We start from the raw sequence: 23,550 nt of genomic DNA on the forward strand, positions 1-23,550 counted from the left end.
CGGTTTCCTGTTGTCTGTTACTTGTAAGTCTCGTGCAGTTAGGAATTCTTATACTGATAGGGTTAATTAGAAAGCATACTGACAAGGATTGAGGTACTCGTACGCCTTCTTATTGCAGATGTTGACCCCAACAACGGCGGATGGAGTAAGCGGACATTGTCCGATGGGACACGCTTGAGTGGTGCCCACGCTGTTGCACCGATCTTTCACCTTCGCAATAATAACGCCTATAAAACCTTGTCATTGTAATAATATGACGCTACTTTTATCTCAACTCAAAACAGATATACAACTTGATATAGCAGGAAGTTAATTCTATAGCGAATTTTTTGGGTTCTTACCCATTTTAAAATGTTGGCATTTAAATGTTTGGTAAGGTATTTAAATTTTTTGTAATTGTTTTGCGAGAAATATCTCAATTTTAATACTTTAACACTGTTACAGTTTATTCTAATAATTACATGCGGAGAAGTATTCTCGAATAATGAAGAACACCCTGGATTCGATGGGTCATTGGGTACCGCGAGCATTTTCGAGGATGTGAAATCGGGTTAGTAAATTTATTTAAGTATATGCGGTTAGATAGAAAAATGAAAAATTACCACACTCAAACCCATTTCAATTGCAGGTAAAATATCTCTTTCATCCAAACCCGTCGCTGCTGCAATGGTAGAAGTTGATAAAAATCGATACTCTCAGTTCTTTGATACTATAGTCAGTAGTTCTATCGATTCTATTCAAAGAGAAGTGGCTCCCAAAGTTAATATATTCGCCGCAGAAAATTTTGGTTTCAATCCCATTGCAAGTCAGGGTTTTACTCATCAGTCTCTTCGCCGTGAAGAATCAGACCTGACATCACAACCTCTTGATTTATTGCGTGATGCACGCCCACTTAAATATAATATCCGGACGGTTCATGATCCCAATTATCGCGTCTTTAAACCCGAAGAACAAGAAGACGGGACAGAAATTTTATCAGCTTTAAAAAAAAATCCCGCTGTGTCAGCCTATTTCCAACCTCTTGTTAATGCTCAAGTTACACATCCTTTGCATTATCGAAGAGAGGAATCTGTTGAAAGTCTTGAAAGTGACTCAAACTACAAGCCAAATCCTTATATTGCAGGACCTGTGCGTATCCGACGTTATACCAGAGGGCGAAGCAAGGAAAATGAGAAAAAGAGAAACGACGACGATGATGCTTCCTATGACAATAGTTCGGAGTATGAAGCTATGCCAAAAGCTTTCAAGGGAAGTCGATATATCGCCTATAAGGAAGATAAAGACTCTAAAGATAAATATGATTATCCTTATAATTACGATAGTGGTTATGACCATAAAGAATATGACAGAATCAAAGAATTATCGGAAAAACAAGCTGCAGAAATTAGAGAAAATCCTGGTAACTGCAAGGAAGTTAAGCGAGATGGGATGACCTGTAATGTATGCAAGGACCCCAAAACGGGTGGTAATTATGAATCCTGTTCATACCAGGCTGAACCGAAAAATAATAAATATGCTTATTCAAAGGAAAAAAAATTTGATAGCAACGATGAACCCGATGATAAGTCTGGCGAAGAAAATGATAAGCCCGCAAAAATAAAAAACTATGAAGTCGCCCCGGAAGATAAAACGGGCCCACAAAAATTTTCTGATCCCGAAGAAAAGCCTTCTAATAACTATAAACGTGGCGAAGATGATGATAAATATAAAGCATACTATATTCATACATCCAATCCTAAGCCTAGTGAAGCGTTACGAGCATCAAGCGAAGAAAATAACGACGATAGGACAAAATCCAAAGGATACGACTATCAAAAGGCACTGCCAGGATTTTATTCGGACAATGAACCAAAGAAAGATGTGGAACACGTACTAGCAGAATTTAAAAAGAAGGACAGATCGGCATGTAATAAGGTTCAGAAAAACGGAATGACATGTTTTCAGTGCCTTGATAAGGCTGGATTAAAACATGAAGAGTGTATGTTTGTTTCCGAGTCGGCCCCCAAGCAAAGTCATTTGGCATATCAGGAAGTTAAAGAATTTACCTCTAAACCTGCTACGCTCGAAGAAGGTAACGAAGGTTCGGAAAGTCAAACTATAACCACAAGTACGCCCCCATTACAAACGTCAGCGATAAGTAAACGATTGAATAAACAGAAACGTAAGAAGGCAACACACTCATCTCTAGCTGCATCTGCTAGTAATCCTGTAGCTGCAACTGCAGCTAAACAAAGGTCCATAAAAGTTAAAAGAAGTCAGAACAGTGAAGTAAATGAAGAAAAGCCCGTCGCTGATGAGCCAAATATTGCCCCGCCGGAGGAATTTGCAGGTGCCGATTCTAAAGGTGCATTTTGGGCTGAAACTGTCCCACGTTACAGCGCCGATTTAGGCGTTTCTTTACCGGAATACATGCTCTCAAGATCTGAGCATGAAGCTTCATTTGATGAGTTAGTAGTAGGAGCTTAAGATGAGACCTCGGTAATACTTTAAGAGATATGATTAATAAAACAGGATCGTGTCTTTAAACCCATTCCGAGACTACACCGCCTAGTTGTTCCTGCTTATAATTGTGAAACAAAAGAACTAAGTAACATTTGTAATGTAAAAGTGGAAGGGTATTTTTACAGACTTATTTTAATTTTATTAAAGCTAGGCGATTTATAATACTGCGAAAAATACTTATTATTATTCCGTTGTTAAATTTATAGATAGGTGTCCTATCTAGTTATTGTTGACTAGTTTTATTTTATTATTAAATATCTTTATATAATAGATGTCTTTTTTATTACACAAATATTTTACTTTCCTGACATTGAGCCTGAAACTACGACCAGTGTCCATACACATATCTCAAGCTTGATAATATCTTATATTTATTGCCTATGGATACGATTTAGTCACAAAAGTATTAATTAGAATTAGACAGACCCATTTGAATCTACAAAAATAAGAAATGAACTAATAAAATTCTAATGCTGAACTTGTTGGCATTAAATCCGGTCAGTGTCCCAGATGTCAATGTGTACGCCGTATACCGATCAACTGGTAATTGTCCAAATTTAACGTCACAAAGACACGAACCGCGACGTAGTGAAGATCCTACGAGGAAAGAGAAGTCTGTTTATTCCTTTGTTGAAAATACATCGGAAAGTCCTCAAATACCTTGTTATTTTGTCTGCGAAAGTGTATAACAATAGTGCGTGTTTAAATACAATGTAAGTTTAACCATGTTGCCCTATTTTTAAGCTTATAAGTAATATCAGTTATTGATAATGTAACTTAATGAAAATAAATTACTTGTCTGCAAATTTCGGATATAGATAACAAAGACCCGTGGTACAAGTTGTCAAATTAATCATAAATTACTAACTTAGCGTTGCTCGATCTAAATCTAGGTCTGAACTGTAAACATGTCATAGGTAGTATATTCAAAATATTTTTAATAATACTTAAGTTTCTTAGTAATTAAATATATGCTCATTACAAAGCGAAGAGTTTGTTGGACGCCCTATAACGGAAATGGCAATTCATGTAAGATATTTTCGCCTGTATTCAATTTGATAAACAATGTCTTATAATAAAAAAATAGGTGTTGGGCGTTCCAAAAAAGACGCATGAAACTGCGGGTACAACTAGCTAGCTATATTACCATAGTAATTTTACATAGATTTCACATTATTAGAGGATTGAATGATAAGATTTTTTTTTGTAAAACCTATACCTAACTGCCGAGCCTAATTTAATACAGTAGTAGTAGTATTTATTACAATCTGTACAGACATATTTGTACCTTTAACAATAAGATATATTTTTTTTATTCTACTGACAAAGTTATAAAAATACAAAACTTCCCAATATTTTACGAAATGATCCAACAATAAAAAGTAATCTTATGAGAAATCGTTCAAACAGCCGATGTCGAAAATGATTTCTTGTATCTGTGCCAAATAACCAATTCAATTGAATTGCGTAGTTGTTTCTTTACGGCTTGCCTGTGTTTATTTTTATATCATCAAACGTTGGCCTGTACAAAAGCCTAGAATGTTTGGTGTATGTATATTACGTAGAATATACAGCAATCGAAAACTTTTGTTAATACAGGGATTAAATGTTTGTTGTTTTATAAAAAAAATGCTAAAATAAGCTGATATGATGACTATATCCTATTAGAACGGCCTCCGTGGTTTTGGTGAGCCTTATTTACGCATAAAGAACCTGGATTTCTGTTGGATCATTTGTATTACTAATTCTTCCAAAATGCGTAGGACATTTATGAACAAGACTTGTAAACCTACAACATTTTTTATTTATCTGGGATACGTGGTAGGATATTGGTATGTTTTTTAAAAAAAAATCAGAATATCCCATTCCAGTGATAATGAGCAGAGACTATTTGAATTACGATGACGTCACTGATATTGACGTTAATTCGCTACCATTGAGGCCACCGCAACCTTTGATTCCTCCCGAGAAGCCAATCCGGCGAACGTGGCACCCAGTAATGTGGGATGATGGCAGCCAACCAGGAGACCAGCCGACGGGAGAAGTAAGCTGAGATTATGTTTCCACTGTTTTTACCCGTCGATGCAAGGAACTTTTATGCATTTCATCAATATTGATTTTGCTCGATAGATTTTTTATTTAGATTTTCAATAAAGTTGTCATATTCAATCACCTTACCATTTATACTTTCTCTCGTAGACGTTTAGATTTCAAAGCATTCCCATTAGTATTTAACACAATAATTCAACGGACAATAGAATTCGTTGCAATAATTTATAACCCAATTATAATTAAGTTGTTGTTATAATAGCATTTCAGTCTCACATATATTTTGATTTTAGAAAACCAATGTTTTCTTGTAATATTCAGCTGATATATTTGAATTATATTTTCTCTTCTCGATAATATATACAAAAATATCAATGATGATAAAGTTTATCACTTACAAGTTTTGAATACTTTCTAGGCACAACCACCATCTAAAGAGTTCCCTCACAAGAAACAAATCCGTAACATTCGACGTCTCATTGCTGAAGGAAAAGTCAAACCGACGTCTGAAACTCTTATTTTCTTCCTTTGTAATAAATTTGCTATCTCCGAAGAAAGGCAAGCGAGGATGAGAGACTCTTAAATATAAATTTAATTAATGTTTTAAAATATGTACTTATGACTATTATACCATGTTGTATGAAAATGGTGATATAAAATTACATAGTATAGATATATGATGTAGATATAATATCTGTTAAAATCATTATTTTAAATCAATTATATTTCTGGAATGTGATATGTAAATTTCGTTATTAAGAAATAAATTTTATTACTGTATCAATTTATATTTTCATACTTAAAAGTTGTCGTATGTAGATGTAAATAAATAACAGGTGTTTTAAATTAAAAAATAAATAAATAAAAATCTATCCGTGTAGCTTTAATGTTCTCTTATTTATCGAAATGCAGCATATTGCAGTATCCTCCACATTCAACATAAAATCTTTTAAATCTATATTACATAGACGCCGATACGTATAAAAATTATGCACTCTATTCCTTGTACCGGTCGCGGCGCGACAACAAATTGACCTAAGAGTCACTCGCTCCAACGAACGCGTCGTCGATTCGGAAACGTTACATATAATTTATATTCTTCATAGAAATTATCTACACACGAGACTTTTATAAATCAAAATTGTATATAACTTAGATAAAAAAATTTCGAATCGCATCTATCGAGGCGGCGGCCGGGCTACGCGATCCGTCAAAATAAATAAAAAGTATAAAAAATCGTAATGTACCGGCGATGGAACGCGCACTTAAGTGTCTTCTCACTAATATAGTTCACTGCACTAAGGCCGACACGAAACACACGCGCACTACCACGGCGACACTTCTTAGTATAATGGAATAAATTAAATATAACATTTAAATTTAAGAATACATGAAAATCATAGCTTAATTAAATTTATAATTCGAATGGAATTAGTAGCACAGTGTAATAACTATGCAACTAAAGAGCCGCTGCGTCGACGCCGACAGAAAATATTGCCTTTATCATATGCGACATACAAAAATTAGTTTTCCGCACCCACAAATCTAGAGTCTTTAAGCTTCAGCATCAACTGGACAGCTCAATCTGGTTTCGACTGATTCACAATCTGGAACTTATCTGCCTCGCGTACGCATAGAAAAGCGACAAAAGTTCCGCTCACCGCGGATGCAGAACTGCACCGCAGGGCTTAGAGTACTCGTGTCGCCGCGGGTTTAGCGCGTGTCACCTGTGTGAAGCGTGTACGTACGCGGTTAATTCGTGCGGTTCTAGCGTGACGGCTATGTGGGCGGGGCCGGCGGGGGCGCAGCGGGCGGAGGCACGCTCTTGCTACCCGCTGCTGCCCCCGCTCCCGCTCCGGCCGTACTAGTTGCTGCACTGGCCTCTTCCTCCTCCTCTTCTTCAGGGTCGAATTTCAACATTAGTTGCTTAAACTGAAACAATACGATACGATTTAAAAACACCTGCTCCGATTTCTGTATTATTTCACTGCAAATTTATCCGCCAATGGCAAAGTAAACAAATGTACGTCGAAAACAACTGAAAAAAAAGTGATTTAGAGAATACAACAATAGTTAGTACAATGGCCATTTAAAATATACAAAGGAAATTAAGGTTGTGTACAGGTATAGAAATACATACTTTAATAGAGTGATAGAAAAGACTCGAGTTAGTAATAGCTATTAAAATTGAATATAGATATTAGTTCTTGTTACTATTGTTATATTAAATATTATAAAGTGCAGTTGTATTTTTCGAATAGAATATTAGGCAAAAACATGAGTTTTATCAATGCCAACAAAAGAAGTCTTAAAAACTTAAGAGTATTTTAAAAATATTTACCTCTAAGTAGTCATCGACGAGACGGCGTCGCGCGCGTTCGTCGAGTTCTTCATCGACATCGCCTTGTTCGAGCTGTGCAATCGTTGCTTTAGGCTCAAACTGCGGCGCGTGTCTCCTAGATATTGCCTTCTCATATACTTTCACATTTTCCGATGGCGAATACTGATTTATTTTTCTAAAAATTTCAAAGAAAACAATAAGATGTGACGAAATAATACAGATTATAGAAACAAGGAATAAACTTTAACTTCTGATAAACCCAATATTATAAACCAGACTGTGCATACAATCTAATCAAGCAATTGATTCCGACGAATCAATTGTTCCAGATGGAAAGGAAGGGAGAGATAACCATCTCTTAATTTATTTAATAAAAACAGAAGAAGTGCCTTTTAAGTACATAAATACATTAAAAATCATCTATATAATATTAATTTGCAAAGTCATAACATACTTATAAGCAATATTATGGATTTAGATTTTTGTGTAATTTCTAACGATGCTTCTTGTTGACATAAACTATGTAATGTTTTTTGACCTAATCTGATGGTCTCTATGAATGGATCTGTGCTCTATGGATTTAAATCTAAAGGCGAATAACCAACATAATCTCAAAACGTTCAACATGAGCCCTTTCTATAGACATCTATGGTAGAATCGAATCAATGTTTTGGTAAAGAAATGGTCTGTAGGCTGGAAACACTCTCCGAGTCATTTATTATATGTAGATTCACGTAATGGTTGCAGGTTGCCTACAAACATTTTGTAAAAAGAAAAAAAATCTTTAAGATTTAGAGTGACGGAGAGTTATTTTCAGTTCTTCTCGCCCCCTCTTCGACTTGATTTGAGAGCTGCCAGTAAATATAAATTAAGAATAATGATTCTTTTACTGACGTGCAAGTGTACCTAAACCTACATAAAATATTTAAAAAATGGCATTGAGACAAAATGATCGCGTGTTATAGGTGTGACCCACTAAATGACATTGGAAAACTTGTTGTCACGTGATCTTTTGTTGCCTAGTTATATAAAACAAATTAACATAAAATGAAATATCAAGGAGAGTAAAATACTCACGCGTCAGTGAGGCCGTATAACTGCTTTAAGTGCTGCTTAAGCACGAGCAGTAATAAGCAGCCCCGGGCCTGTCTCATAGCATCCCTTAGCGGCCGTGCATCTTCAGGCATCCGGCAGACCAGCGACTCGGCTTCCTCTTCCTCGTCTTCTTCATCCAGTGCCTCTTTTTCTTTCTCCACTGTTTCGTCCTTAATTAATCCCTGTGAAAGGTATGTACATATATCAATACCATAAAATGCCTTCTAATTGCTTGTAAAAAAACAGCGTATAAACGTCTCGTTAAATATAAACTATGTATGTACAAACTTACCTCACGAAAAAGCTGCAAGAGATTCGATCCCGAAGTTGATATAATAATGTCGATATGATGAATTATAAAAAGGGGTTCATCTTGAACTTGATATGGAAAATAACTTAAGTTATCAGCCAGAAACAACATCTGATTCAGTGGCGCAGTCTGAAAATTTTAAGTTAAATATATTAGATTATATGTAAATTTTAATAACAAAATAAATAAAACATAGCAAAAAATATATGTCAATAGAAATTAAGTAGTCATTTACACAAAAAAAAAATATTCAAATAAGCCTTTAACGGAATTAATACATTTCTAAAAACTTGGTAGTAATCTTTGCTAATGCTTTAAAGTTATATATATTTCAACTATGAATTTTCTTAGCTACAAATGGACTTTAAGACGTTTATGGTTTTAAAAATTTGTCGTTACCATTTTATCTATAATTAATTAACATATTAAAAAATTTCGGCATGAGAAACTAGGTGAATTTTATCATAGTTTTACATACAAAATAAACTTACCGAAGCATCGTCGAACTGTTTCAGTAACGACAACACAAGTGCTCGCCTCTGCGGTCTTGTATTTCGTAATAATGAATATAAAAAACCATTCAGCGCAGACGGTAGATCGTCTTGTTCCTTTTTCCTAAAAATAAAAAATGATAAATTCACTAACTACCCTTGTGCGGGAATTACAATTCATAAAAGAAAATAAGATCTTGGATTTGAAAGAACGACTTTTGACCTTTGTATACATTTTGAAGAGCAAAAGTGCTCAACTGAATTTTTATAACTACCCACATTTATTATATTTTGTAATACCTGATTTTTTTCTAGTCACCAAAAAGCTCTAAATGTTTTATTTACAATATATATATATATATATATATATATATATTGTAAATAAAACATATTTATACAAAAATATTTTTTAGGTCTAGGCCTCAGATTTCTGTATCAGTTTCATGATCATTTGTCAATGTATTAGACAAGTAGGTGATCAGCCTCCTGTGCCTAACACACGCCTTTGACTTTTGGACCCAGGCAAGTCGGTTTTGTACGATGTTTTCCTTCACCATTGGAACAAATGTTAAATGCGCACACAGAAATAATGTCCATTGGTGCAGAGCCGGAGATCGAGCCTACGACCTCAGGAATGTAGCATGCTGAAGCCACTAGGACAACACTACTCAAACATATGTTCATACATATATTAGAATAAATTTGAATTTAGAGAAAAATTAACCTACCTAAACCCTCTAATGACACCTTTGCATTTCGCCTGTAAAATCTTCTGTAACTGGTAAGACAGCTTGATACCAAGTTGAGCCTTCATGTGAATAAATCCTGGATATTTTTTGTCAATCTCTTGAAGGTTTTTGTCCGCTGTATGTGACACAGTTACTTCTGTATCTGTACTCATCGATATTAAATAGGGGACAATCTGAAATAAAATTTGTGTTATCAATTTGGATTAATATTCTATTCATTCATAAATCATTATTTCCTTATTCTATATTTTTTGAACTTTGAATTAATAAAAGTAATTTTGTTTTACCTGTCGACTACTGACTTTGGAAACATTTGTTTAACCACATCTATGTGAATTTTTTTTACTTAAAGTAAATTTATAATTGGTATTCACTAAGTAGTGTTCTATAAAAATTTATCACATCCATGTCCCTTCAAAGATCATCGATATACACACCTGAACGGGATGAACCAGTCCCTGCGCGAGCACCAACTGAACAACCTTCATGGCACTGGATCGCACTGTAGTACTGGGGTGGAGGAAGGAGCCGAGAATTTCCTTCAGGTACAACTGGATCACGGTCGATGCCATACCAGATGAAACATCTCCCATCTCCTTTAGGTTCTCCATTTTGGAATTTTTTGACCCTGAAAGTATGAATGTGATTAATTGATGATTTCTATGTCTTTTGAAACGTTCTATTTATATTTTAATTATTTTAAAAAAAATTAGAAGTTTATGTGACCGTGGAACACAAGTTAGTCCCAAATTCTTCGTCTACCAAAGCGTCGGCATTCATTACAGTAATATTATAATACTTTAAAAAATATAGAAAACTCAAACATGGCATAATAGTTACTAAACCAATACTACCAAACTTTGAAACTTAAGTCACCAGTATGAGGGACATATATTGTAATATTTTTTATTTTAAATATTTGTCTTTCTATAAAAGACCCAAAATGTAAACAGTTTTGTAATTAAGAAATAATAGAAGTTATTCTATGTTAATATGGATGAGAAGCCTAATATGCATTTCATACCTAAACAACAACTGCTTCGGGAATCATTTTACTTGCTTAATTAGACATTAAAAATATAAATGGGCAAATAGCATCCAATCTACTTACATTCCTTATCCTGTCTGATCATCCGCTGTTCTTCCTCTTGTAAATACATCTCAATATTTCTGAGAACATCTGCTTTCATCTCAATAGGGGCAAGATCAGACGTAAGGAGGTGGTGATAGAACTCTTTCAATTCTGGCCTTAACATGAACTCATAATGCCTGACACACACAGAGCCGAGCGCTTTCAACGTGTGTGACACAAAGTCTTCGTCTTCAAGGCCAACGAAATACATTAATGTACTGTACACTTGTTCTTTGATGTCATTCTGAAATATCGTTTTAAGTATTATTGCGTGATTCAGTAAAAATATTATACCTACATTAGATGAATGAATGCCTGTTATATGACGTGCCTTTATTGATATGACGGAAATTCCAAGCGTTAAAATCATATAATTAAACATTGTTTAAAATAAATGAGGTCGATATGGTCCGTATGTCGTAGTATATATGTAAATTTAAACAACATTTACATATAAATAAATGCATGTATTATAACGCCATTATTTGATACGAAGGAAATTTTTAAATGAAAAAAAAACTTGATTTGAAAATATAAATATTACTCACATGTAATCCGTCAATAACTTTGCCATCCGTAAAGTCAAAATATCTGAATAGAAGGCCCACAATGAACAGAGCTCGGCGGAAGTGAGGCCTCGAGTGCAATGACCGAGTCACTTCTGGATTCCTTTGCCAGCCCTGTTTCCACTGCAGAAGAATACCTTGGAAAGGAATGACACATAAAATGGACACATATTCATGTATAATTTATAAAATAACTCTGAAACATTGTAAAACGCACTTATTTTTAATTTATTTATTTTACTGAATAATATAATAATATCATGATATGTTACATTAGAAAACCACTGAGGTTGGTATAAATGTAACCATAACAGTCTTGTTTAGGAGCGAGACACTGCATATAAAGTAGTTTTTCAATTTACTTTTTTATGTTGGTTAACCTTAGGCTATCTAATAATTGACTACCCCCATTTATTAGACACGGTAGCATATAACTCAACTTGATCTCGACGTACTGAGATAACTTGCGTTACCGCTTGGGTCTTTATGTCATGCTCAACTCGTTTTTTATGTCATCTCGAAAAATGTGTTCGACTAGAAGACATTTATTTAGTTTTTCTGTTTAAATAAAAACAAATTAAAGTAAAACAATAGAAATTCCTCTCTCAGGCTACACTCGCTGCTATATTGATGTAAAAATGTTTATATTTTACCAGGTGACTTACAGGTTTACTAGATGAAATGAGATTGCAGCAAATACGGAATAATTAGATCGACGATATAAGGTTTTAAAAGGACTGATAAGGGCTAAGAGGACCAAAAACCTTCTAGAAAAAGTAATATTTTTTTTCTTAAACGATCTTAAGGGTAAGTCGAGACTTAGTACGAACAATGACTTCCGTATCAAGATCAAGTATGTTTTAGACATACCCCTGTGATTGCCTCGAAAGCAGAAAAAAATAGCTATACTAACTGTGATATTGGTTAAAGACGTCGCGTATGAGTTTGTAGTTGTGCGTAAGGTTGTTAACGATAGCTGCTAAGCAGGCGATGCATGAAGCTATAACTAGCTGTCCACGCTGGAGAATCAGTTTCACTGCGTCTTCCTCCAGCTGAGCCAGAAACACTTCGCTGGGGTGTTCCATTAAAGGCACTACCAGCTCTAGGGTCGAAGCCACCGTTGACATTATTTGCTGCTCGTATTGGTTCTAAAATATGAGTGAATTTTATAAGTAAGTAATTTTAAGTGTTTACAATTACTGTAAATAATAGTAATATAGTATAATAAACGGTACAATTCTTTCAACTTAGAAATGTTCCAATGTAATTGACAATATTAATAGCATTATTATCGTCTACTAAAGGAGAAATAAATTTGATATCATAATCAAATTAATATTAAATTCTATATTAAAATAAAACTTTTTAACATAAAATATGAAACATTAAACGAGATGGAAAATATATATAAATATAGAAATCAATGATCTTAAATGATGCGAAGTTGCCGCACTCAAAAGAAGATACTGTTAATATAAGGTTTTTAAAGTATTGCCATATAAATTCATTTTTTTTTATTCAATATCATTTATTCATTTCTGGTAACACAATGTACACTTATGACCGTCAATCTAATTTTACATTTACTGCCAGTTCCAATCGAGGGCGTAGAACGGACGAGAAAAATTAGCAATGAACTCTCCGCCACTCTTTTTAATAAAAATTAAAAATGCAACCATTAAACTATGGTCCACGTGACATCTTTAAGTAATTAACTAAAAAAACAAATATAAATAAATAAACGAAGACAAATTATATTCTGGTGAGAACAAGACGCAAATACATAGTCGAAATAACCAACATCACCGCATACACGAATTCAAGTCCGACCAGTCATCACAAATAATAATAATTTGATAGTAATATTTATAAAATTAAATAAAAATTAGAAATAGCCTTACCTGACATTTTAAGCTCAAGTATGGTTGCAACGTTAGTGCGTGATTAACGAGCAATTGTGGCCGTATTTTTGCAAACAAATGTAGTGTTGAGAGGCACGCTAAAATACGCTGTGAAGAACTATTACCTGTAATAAATATTATTTACGTTACTATTTAATAAAAATACACTTTACAGGATATTATCTAATTATCCTATACGATTATTTCAAATTATGAAAATAGTTGGCCGGATAGTGATGTTTTTGTAAGCTGCGGTCTACGGCTAGCGGACCCGATTCACAACTGTTTTTAATCAAAATCAGTCCAGCCGTTTAGTAGTATTACAGACACACACAAAAAAGATAAGTATACATAAAGAAGTTATCTTAATATAAAATAAATAGTTATAATAAAATACATCCCGTTGCGACGCGAGATAGGTGGATAAACAGACAAACACACTTTCGTATTTGTTATTTAAATTCTACTTACCATCCGTATTCGTTTCCTCTAGCTGCAGCAAATGTTCTATGAGGCAGTCAACTATTTGTTGACACGCAACAAGTAGAGATTTAGGCGGCTGGTATATGATCTTCGTTGAATCGTCTTTGTCCTCCTTAGGTTTAAATAACTGAAAAAAATTAACGCATATAAAATTGTTTAATTTCCTTAGTGGCTTAATAGTGGATTAAAAATAATCTAGGTATCTGGGGCAAAATATTCCCAAACACCATTCCATGGCAATTTAGGGTCAAACAGTTATTTGTACGATGTATATTGATAAGCAGTATTAATGCACTTGCCAAAGTTTGTTATATTATTTGTATGAATGATATACAAACAATATATAGTTTACGTATACACATTATGGGCAATTAATCTGGTCCAATATGAATTACGTGGTCGAATGCTTGTATGCACTATGTTGAGGGTAGTTGATAAAAGATAGGGACGGACGGTAGTTGCTGTGTAGTTGACGTTCTGGGTTTCGTGTGAGAAATATAGAATATATTAGACTTTGTAATTTTCGAATTTATGTAACTGTGAAATTAAATAAATGAAAACTTCGTTTGAAAATAAAATTGCAATATCATATTTATTATAATTTTTTTTAACTTTTTGTTTTTTTTTTACATAAATAACCCATAACAGCATCTACTGGGTCCATTCTACTGTATAGTAATCATTAAATATGTGTTTTATTTACTTACACTAGTCAATAACTGTTGGAACCACTCCAAGCCCATATCCCTTGAGGAGATCACAACATCAGTGATGTTCAAGACCTTTCTAGTCAGAGGGTCTGCTGTGGCCGTGGTGAGATCTAATGTTCCCGGTCTGGCCGTATTACGACATGGCGTAAACCACATATTTTGAAATACCTCCATAACTAATTTCCGAATACCCTCCTCGTCGTTCACTCTTCTTATCATTTTTACACAAATCTCGGGTATTTTCGGAAACTCGGGACACTCTATACAGATATCTTTTAAGATTTTTATCACTCGTTTCCTGACAGACACACCTGTGTCCTAAAAAAAAGTTTTGTGTTAATTTAAAGAATATTTTTTTTTAATCAAGCGAAAAGTTTAGATCCTACAGTGAACCAGGACAAACAAATGAACTTCACATAGTGGCAAGGATTATGTTTTAATTGTAAACGAAATGGAACTTACCAATATCCTGTTAGAAAGCATTCCATAGTACTTGTCTATTAGATCTGGCCGACTGAGAACGAATTTGCCAACCAAGTCAACGGCCGCCTCCCGCACTGCAGTAGACTGGTCGAGGAAAGACCGGTTGACACCGATCTGCATATCGGGCCTCGCCAGCACAGAGGGATCCGCCTCCACGATCATAGTTAAGCACTTCATTGCTTTCGTCCGGATTGCTATTGTATTTTCACACAGGATCACGAGGATTTTTCTAAGGTACTTGTCGAAACTCTGCGAGAACGACCGCTTGGAAGCTAAGTACTGGGAGATAAGTTCCGCCCCACTGTAGTCTATGTAGGACTGCATCACTTGGACCTGAGTCCCGCCCTGATATCGAAAAGGTCGAATTTTCTCTAAGAAGAAAGTTTTCCTTCGTTCTATCGTTTTGAACTTCTCCGCAGACATTACAGCAGTCGTCACCTGTCTCTTGGACTCTCTTTCGCTGTCCTCGTCTGCATCAGAATCTTCATCACTGCTGAGAACTTTATATCGTTTCTTAGATTTGTGCTTGGGTTTTTTCGTAGGCGATGCTTTGGGCTGAACGACCATGTCTCTATACCACTGTGTGATGTAAAAATGCCTGGCGCAGTTCCACGCTTGATCTTTTTGTCCGTTGATTGCTAAATAGTCAAGTAGTACTCTTTGTAAGAACTCTGTCCTTTCCTCGTCTTCGTCTAGGCCGGATGAGGGTGTCTATAAAGAAAAAAATAATCTTCAATAAAGTTAACTTAGGTCTGGAACATAATGTGGGCCTATTGATGACATTAATTTGAGCTTATATAGATGTTTAAAATTCTTAGATAAAAGTCAAAACTGATAAAATTAAAATATCTCATATATTTGCTTGTATGTCATACATGCGCTTGACTGCCGTCCTTTTCTTCCTCGGTCCGTATATCTCGTATAACTGCGTCCATACTAGAAAGCTTTGCTCGCGAATGCACGCTATCCCTCCTCAGTCTCGACGCTACCAAACCTAAATATTCCAGAGATGCCACACGAACTGGCATTTCCATAGATTTATCCGACATATATTTTACCTATAAAAACAAATAGAAACTTGTATAACGGCCGCCTTATAGCTAACATACAATCTCTTCCAAGTAACACGAGTCAGGAAAACAATGAAAAAACATTGGGAAAGTGAAGCTATGCGATTACAAATAATTGATATTATTAATGATTGTTACTTAATATTGTATTGAATACGGATTGAGTACGGATATTCTTAACAACGGTATTTTTAAGTATTTTAAAATCACATGTCAAACAAGTTCAAAAAGTAAATAATAAACACTTACAAGCATCGTCCCAAGAAGGCTCAGTAGTAATTCCGTAGCGGGCCACTCTGGCTTATTTACAGTTGTTAGTAAGTCGTGTACAAAATTCTCAAATAAAGGCCTAAAGTCTACTTCCTCAGAGCGACTCCGGCATTTGTTTAAGAACGATGTAAGGAACGTGCCGCCTACACTGATTGCTGCCTCATACTTTGATATTATTAGGAGATCTTTGTCTACGTGCTGAAATTAGATAATTTTTTTGTATTTTGTAGGTATACGACTAATGTTGACCTCATACGGTTTAGAGACTTCGCTTCGTTCTGTGGAACTGCATAGTATATTCAGTAAATTGTTTATACCAGGGGAATTACAATGTGAGATATGACGCGATTTTTGACTAATCACAATCAAGCAAAACGCTAATTGCGCGTGAAAAGTATTTTTTTTATTCGAAAATAAATTCAAATCCATTTGTATTTCTTCTAATACAACGCTCGGTAAGTGTGACTCTCGTATGCCAAAAACGTATTGCATTTTGACATATGGGAGTCATGTTCGCGCTAAGTCTCGTTTCTGAATCACGACTATAGAGTTAAACTCTAAAAATACATACATAGATTAAAGAAAAGTAAACATTTTTTTAAAGTTTCAAGTGCTACACAGATTATGCTTGAAAATCCTTGAATTATAATACATTTGATATATTCATAAATACACTTACCTTCTTACTCTCAACCTCAACCTCTTTATTCTTATCCTGTGACTTGCACAGAGTCTCAGGTAGAGTGACCACACACTGGACCAACTGTAACACAAGCGCTGTCAGCATCTGTATGTGCTGATCTGAGCTAAGCTGGAAAGAACGTAGATTGTGCTTCGAGCTCGGAATACGAGCTATTGACGCTAGGATGTCCTCCAGGAGTAACCGCCTATGTTGCTCGTATTTTGTGAATATCTGTAAAACGTATGATTTTATTCACGTGGACGCAATCCGACAATGTACTCGCATATTTTAAGTGTTTATCTGTAGTTGTTCCACTAAAAAAAATTTTATTTTTAATGACATTCAATTGGAATAATTAAATGTACATAAAAATAATTCTAGAGTTATAGTGTTTGTAACTTAACTCAAAATAATATATTTGATAGGTCTGAGAATAGCACGTAAGCTATTTTATACCTCTAAGTGATAAGGGTGAATCTAAATAATTTTTATTTTAAGGACAGCTTTGGTTTAAGAAATACATATTAATATTAACCCTTATTTGAGTTTAATAGCGATATTAACACTGTAATAATCTTTATATGGCAAACCCGGGTCAAATATTTTTTTATATAAAATCGTTTTCCGACAAACAAACATTTCGTCACCGAAGCTTTATCTTTTGTTCTCTTTCGAGTTTCACTTTATCTAAATAATTTATTTAAAAATATATTTTTCAATACATAAGGAATCCTTGATACTGACTGTAGTAACAAGTTTGAGAGCGGAGAGCTGAAGTTCGCTGATGTTCTCGACGAAGAACGGCGATACGGCGACAGTAGACGCGTGCAACACAGTTGTGTCCGTCAGTTGGTGCGCGGCGAACAGTTCGCCGAGCAATGTGACACACTCGTGCGCATGTGTGTAGAGTTCCCGAACTGCTCGCGTTGAGTTCCCTGCGCTACGCTTGTTCGATTGATTCGCCCCACCACCCCGACGTTTTCGACCATCCACTTAAACAGAGATAACAGCTTTTATTCTGATGAAATAATTGTCCAAGGGGCATTTTTACTATAGGTAAGTAGATCATCTTCTTTTTATGCCGAAGTATTTATAATGTTTCTTATAGAATAGTGGGCAAACGGGCAGGAGGCACATTTGATGTTATGTGATACAACTACTCATGAACTCTCTAAATGCCAGAAGGCTCGCGAATGTGTTGCCGTCCTTTTAGCAATTGGTATGCTTTTCTAGAAAAACACTACGTCAAATTGGTTCGGAAAAACTTTAGTGGCTGGTTCCACATAGTAGTGGTGCGCGTAAAAATTGCCTTAAAAATGCTTAGTTGTGAAACGATGGACGTCGAGCTGGAATTTCGTATTCTGCCTCGACGTCCTATGCAGGTATTAAAGATTAAATTGTTTTAAATATTAAACAAAACGTATTTCATTAGCCTTTAAAATTCTGAAATATATTTAGGATCAAAAGCAAATAATTCTAAAGGTTTAATATCTACTTAGTTGCCTTACCTTTCTTTTTGGAAGTAGACTGGATGCTATACACAGGATCGTAAACGCAATAAATCGTATTGTTTAATTGAAATTTGATAAACATTATAATCCTATCAATGACGTCTTCAAGGAATATGCGCTTGGGCATACTCGGGGAGGTCATTATGTAGAGTGCCGTCAGACAAGCGTCTGATGCACACATCACTCTCTCTAACGCAGACTCTAACCATATTTGACGCATTTCTTCGCTGTCCTCCTAAAAAAGAAATTTCTATTATAAATAATTATAATTCACAGTTTGAAAACAGTAGGTCTTAATGAGCAAAACACATTCTTTTAGTTTTTATAAATTTTTTCAATGCTATTTGTATTCCAGCATACAAAAACAGATTTTGTTATAGTAAATTAAAAAATTTAAATTCATTTATAATATATTTTAGAGCAGTGTTGGCTTCAACATGCGACTCTCAACTCTGGGGTCGTAGGTTCGATCCCCGGCTGTATACCGATGGATTTTCTTTCCATGTGCGCATTTAACATTCGCTCGAACTTTAAAGGAAAACATCGTGAGGTAACCGGCTTGGCATAAACCCAAAAAGTCGAGGGCGTGCGTTAGGCACAGAATGCTGATCATTTACTTGCCTATTAGATTAACCAATGATCATGAACCAGATACAGAAATCTGAGGCCCAGACCTAAAAAGGTTGTTGCGCCATTAATTTATTTTTATTTTTAATATATATTAGTCATCTTTAACATACATATTTATATAAAAACCTGTTAAAAATAATACTGCAGTTTAGTTCAAACTAAAAGATTAATATGTATCAAAATAATTAAGAAAATGATTGATAACACCTTAAAAAACATATCTACTAACCGGATCTCCAATAAGTGACATTTTTTCAGCAGCCCTTATGTTTTTCTCCAATATATTGAGTAACCGAAGCAATCTGTCAGCTGGAATAGCTTCCATCGCACCAAGTGTCTTTAACTTAGCAGCTTCTGAACATAACTCTTGAAGTTGGTACCGTGGCAATAACAGTTCTTGTGGTATATCTGGACCTTCTGTAACAGATTTTGACAAGTTTATTCAGTTGGTACATTTTCTCAAAAGTGTATTAACTGTAATGGACCCATTAATTTTAAATAAAAGCACTTTACATACAACAATAATATTTCCATGTCCTAAACACCATGTTTATATTAATTTTTTAAGTCATTATGAGTAAATGCTTAGGAGTTTACCTTAAGGTAAATTAAACACAAATAACATTTTGTCTTCCTTATACATTGACACCAATTAAAAACTAACAGGATCATCTTTCACATTAAAAAAGAAGATTTAAAAATAAGTTATAACTTACCCATTTCATCTGTTATTATAACATCTTCATCAATTGTTTCAAAAACTGCTTCTATCAGTTTATTAAATCTTTGATAAGTGTTGGTCTCCATAAGTTCATCTACAGATAACATCTCTAGTACTGGTACTAATCTCCTTTCAACCTTCCGTAACTTGGGTCGAACTGGAATTATAACATTACTCAAAACTTAAAATACATGTATTTATTACTAATATGTATTAATTAATAAACAAAACTATTATTATCTTTGTTTAACTTGAATGCCCCATATTTTGTTAAAAATATATCATTAGAAATGGAACAAGACTTAGTGTAAATATAAAATATTTAGTTATAAGATTACACTATTTAGTCATGTCAATTCTGACTTAGACTGTTCCAGTGTTATCCATACCATAATTTACTAGACTAGGCTTCGCACAGCTAGATTTTTTAAAAATAATATTTTGGTATTAAAAATGCACTATGTAACTCAGGGATACAGTACCAATCTAATTGTGAAAGAATTTTTAAAATTAGTCCAGTAGTTTTCATTGAACATACAAAACTTTTAATCGTTCTGTTTTACGGATTAGATTTTTATTTATTAGATAAAGAAAAATATATATTAAATGTTTCAAATATATATTTTTCTTTCGACTTTTTATTCTATGATCCTAAGCGTAAATAAGTTATTATTACCAATAGCAGTTTCGGCTTCCTCCTTTTTACTAGCTTCCTCATGTTTTCTTTTAACAGCTTCCCAATTCTTTTCTCGGGCCATGTCGATGGCTTCCCTCTCTTTGTCTAGAACTTGTGTGTTCTGTTTTTGCTTTGATTGTGGTTTTAATGGTGTGTTGTCGTCTGAGTCTGTTTCAACTGTGCTATTTTTCCGTACCCTCTCAGTGGTAAAATCATGCTTTTTCAGCAAGCCCTCCTATATAAATGCAATAATTACTGTTATAGCAAGTCTAAAACTGTTAATATTATTTGGTATACACATATTGTAATAAAAGTTTCACCAATAGTTGATATTAGGGATAGTTTTGTTACATGTGATTTGAGTAAAGTAATACTTTGACTTGTTAGTTTTCTAAAATATGTGACATTTAAATAGTCCAGAGTATAGCATAAGGTTCTAGAGATAAAGAAAGGTTTTTCATACTTACAGAGAGACGACCAATTTTAACCACTGGATATCTAGTATTTACAGTATTAGAACCTTTGCCCTGATCTTGTGCATAGGGAGTGCCCATAGAGGGTTGAGGCACTTGGGGTTCTTGGCGTAGCGGCGATGGCGCGACACTAGCTTGAGCTGGGGATTGCCCAGTCATTACGTTTCCATCTAGGGACAATAATTTTATTATTAAACATTAATATTATATATATAAAGTATAAATCAAATATTCAGCAATGAAGCTCTCTAAAGTATCTAGATAAATATATAAAAGAATTCTAGAGAATGTATTGACAAAAGTAATATTAGACACAACTGCTCTTTATTTACAGATACAGTTGTCTTATAAATTGAGAGACTCCGTTAAGGAAACATCTTACCTTGTTCAAATACTTTGTCCTGAGTTTGCATAGTAAGCTGTTGTGGTTCTGGTAAATTTCTTGGGGAATCAGAGAGTGGATCCTTGTCTTCAGTAATATTGGTTTCAAAACTTCTATTTTCTTGTAGCAAGCTATTGTAGAAACCACCGTTTTGAGAATTAGGTGTATTTGTTAGTGGACTTGTATATGTTTTAGATTGATTAGCACTGTTCCAAGGGGGAGATATATTATTTTGAGCAGCAATATTGACTTGACTTCCTGGTCTGGCCTGTGATGGTGGTGAACCCATATTAACATGAGGTGATGACTGGCATGGTGGAGCTAGCAATTGCTGCTGATTAGGAATTGGCACTGAGTGGACTGCAGTGCCATGTGATGATGGACTTGAATGAACAGTATTGTGTGATGTGTAGTTAAAGGTTGGTGATGGTGACATTCCATTAAACTTTGATGTATTTAAGTGATTGCTCCAATGGTTCCTTTGTTGTTGGTCAAATACATTAGGATTGACACTTAGAATTGCTTTCAAGAGCTCAGGTGTGGATTGTTGTGGAGCAGGGCTTACAGCATTTGGTATGGTTTCATCCTTTAAGTCGCTGTAAATAAAATTTCAGAGGTATCATTATAATGTTTATTCGTAGACAGTAGTAAAATCTTAAGATGCAAAAACAAATTTAAATAAAATCTTACATATGCTGAACTGAAGTCTGCATTAACGATTGCAATAATAATGATACTAAATTATCATCTCTTGTAGCAAGCAGAATAGCCGCTTCTTCTGCAACTCGTGGATGAAATAACTGAGATTTATTGTTCAATGTTGATGGTAGAGGAGTTGGAAGAGGTAGCACTGGTAGCACTGAAATAGTTAGTCATTTAAAATTTGTGTATTTTCACATTTGCATGTTGGATATAATGACAATATTTAAAAAAATATTGACTAGGCCATTAAATAATAAAAGTAATGTTATTGTAAATATTAAATAAAACTTTATCATACTAGATAGCCTTACTAAACAAGCACTTGATAATATGCCATATATTAATACTAGTAGTAAATGTTACAAGACACATACTCCAAAATGTACACCCATAGTACACATAAACATCTACTTTTGTAATTTGTACTCATAATTTATTAATATAGACTAATGCCAATTATATTCAACTAGTGCCTAATTGTAATAACTGTAAATAACAAATACTATGTTCAACCAAACTTTACTTAATATTTACTACAGAAAAACACATTTAATGTTTAAACTTCTCAGTATTCTAATAAAAATAGCAACATGTACTTTATGCAATAATTATTAGGTTCAATTCATGGTAATAAAAATAAATTTAATTCCTAATCATGAAGGTATATATTTTTTTTAATATAAATAAATGTAGTTTTATTTCTAAAGATAAAGAACATCTCCAGTATTAAGGGTATGTTTTCTCCGGTAAGAAGAAGAAGTTCCCCTGTTCTACAGTTTTTCTCATTATTATTTACTATAGGTAAAAATAAAATTAATTTTGTGTAGAAGTGAAAGAAAAATCAATCTACTAGGTAAAGTGTGACTAATAATAATTACATTTTCTACAAGCCATAAACAACATACTTCTGTGAATGTCAGGTAATTAATATAACTTTCTATAGTTAAATAAGTAGTATGTTATTTATGTCAATATATATTATGTTAAGATCTCATTTAAGATTAATTAAGCATTAAATTTTAAAGGAAACGTTCTGTATTCACCTCATGTGTATTTACAAGATACTTACAGTCAGTTAAACTGGCTACTCCTGCTAAAGTTGTAATAGGGACACTGGGAATATCCCTCTCGTTCATCTTGAGAACTATTTTTGTTTTATTTTGCAAAGTGGACTACAATTATCCTAAAAGTCAAAAAGAAAGTGTTTTCTCTGGTAATGTAACACACACTATTGGAAGTTGTTTGCGTAGTCGCAGTTTCCATTATCGTTTAAACTTCACATACACTTGTCACAATTGCACCTGAACGTCTGTAATTGCTAGGAGCGCGAAAAATATACCTTGAAAACTAGTTTGGATAAATCGTAAGATTGTTGTGAAAATAGGGCAGCCGTCAATTTGATGCTTTGTTGTGCGTTGTGCATCAAAACGAAGGTCAGCGCATCTGTATGACACTCCCATTAAAAAGTTAAAAGCATAAATGTATAGCATTGAAGTTTTTTTATTTTAAACAAATGCCTACATACTCACTGGAACATAGTGAAAATTATTTATATCCAGGACAAACCAAACATTAATCCTAACATTAAGATAAATTATCTCAAGGAAATCTAGAGAACAGA

General features: G+C 34.1%; 3 protein-coding genes across 3 annotated transcripts; 2 read left to right on the forward strand and 1 right to left on the reverse strand.

The window, feature by feature from the left end:
* Positions 1-399: 399 nt before the first annotated feature.
* On the forward strand, positions 400-2,665 carry LOC123710624 (the record flags this gene model as incomplete). The annotated part of the gene is made up of 2 exons (XM_045662647.1): positions 400-550; positions 629-2,665. Coding segments are annotated over 2 exons (1,989 nt in total), but the record flags the coding sequence as incomplete, so codon positions are not given.
* A 707-nt stretch (positions 2,666-3,372) lies between these two features.
* On the forward strand, positions 3,373-5,350 carry LOC123711483. Its single transcript, XM_045664091.1, has 3 exons — positions 3,373-3,531; positions 4,374-4,546; positions 4,970-5,350. Exons 1-3 carry the CDS (start codon positions 3,474-3,476, stop codon positions 5,132-5,134), a joined length of 396 nt encoding a protein of 131 aa, XP_045520047.1. The 5' UTR covers positions 3,373-3,473; the 3' UTR covers positions 5,135-5,350.
* Positions 5,351-5,409: 59 nt separating this feature from the next.
* Positions 5,410-23,550, reverse strand: LOC123711481 (nipped-B-like protein). The gene is made up of 27 exons (XM_045664090.1): positions 23,459-23,550; positions 22,999-23,112; positions 21,918-22,086; positions 21,228-21,823; positions 20,840-21,015; positions 20,373-20,607; positions 19,692-19,853; positions 19,205-19,392; positions 18,343-18,580; positions 17,579-17,826; positions 16,832-17,065; positions 16,132-16,350; positions 15,688-15,870; positions 14,792-15,523; positions 14,327-14,647; positions 13,608-13,746; positions 13,137-13,261; positions 12,149-12,383; positions 11,218-11,372; positions 10,649-10,913; positions 9,975-10,165; positions 9,517-9,710; positions 8,789-8,912; positions 8,280-8,426; positions 7,970-8,169; positions 6,893-7,067; positions 5,410-6,483 (listed from the first exon to the last, which is right to left on the reverse strand). The coding sequence occupies exons 2-27, from the start codon at positions 23,063-23,065 to the stop codon at positions 6,331-6,333; spliced, it is 5,871 nt and encodes a 1,956-aa protein (XP_045520046.1). The 5' UTR covers positions 23,066-23,112; positions 23,459-23,550; the 3' UTR covers positions 5,410-6,330.

This window comes from Pieris brassicae, chromosome 6 (assembly GCF_905147105.1).
Source record: "Pieris brassicae chromosome 6, ilPieBrab1.1, whole genome shotgun sequence".
In the NCBI taxonomy this organism is placed as follows: Eukaryota; Metazoa; Arthropoda; class Insecta; order Lepidoptera; family Pieridae; genus Pieris; species Pieris brassicae.

What these genes read in the sequence shown, in the direction of transcription:
- LOC123711483 (XM_045664091.1), top strand. Translation starts at nt 3,474, where the DNA reads ATGCTCATTACAAAGCGAAGAGTTTGTTGGACGCCCTATAACGGAAAT. An exon ending in TAACGGAAATGGCAATTCAT is followed by an intron (nt 3,532 to 4,373) that starts GTAAGATATTTT and finishes ATCCCATTCCAG; the next exon opens with TGATAATGAGCAGAGACTAT. An exon ending in GAGACCAGCCGACGGGAGAA is followed by an intron (nt 4,547 to 4,969) that starts GTAAGCTGAGAT and finishes AATACTTTCTAG; the next exon opens with GCACAACCACCATCTAAAGA.
- LOC123711481 (XM_045664090.1), bottom strand. Translation starts at nt 23,065, where the DNA reads ATGAACGAGAGGGATATTCCCAGTGTCCCTATTACAACTTTAGCAGGA. An exon ending in AGAGGAAACGAATACGGATG is followed by an intron (nt 13,262 to 13,607) that starts GTAAGTAGAATT and finishes TATTTATTACAG; the next exon opens with GTAATAGTTCTTCACAGCGT. An exon ending in TCGTCGATGACTACTTAGAG is followed by an intron (nt 6,484 to 6,892) that starts GTAAATATTTTT and finishes GTATTGTTTCAG; the next exon opens with TTTAAGCAACTAATGTTGAA.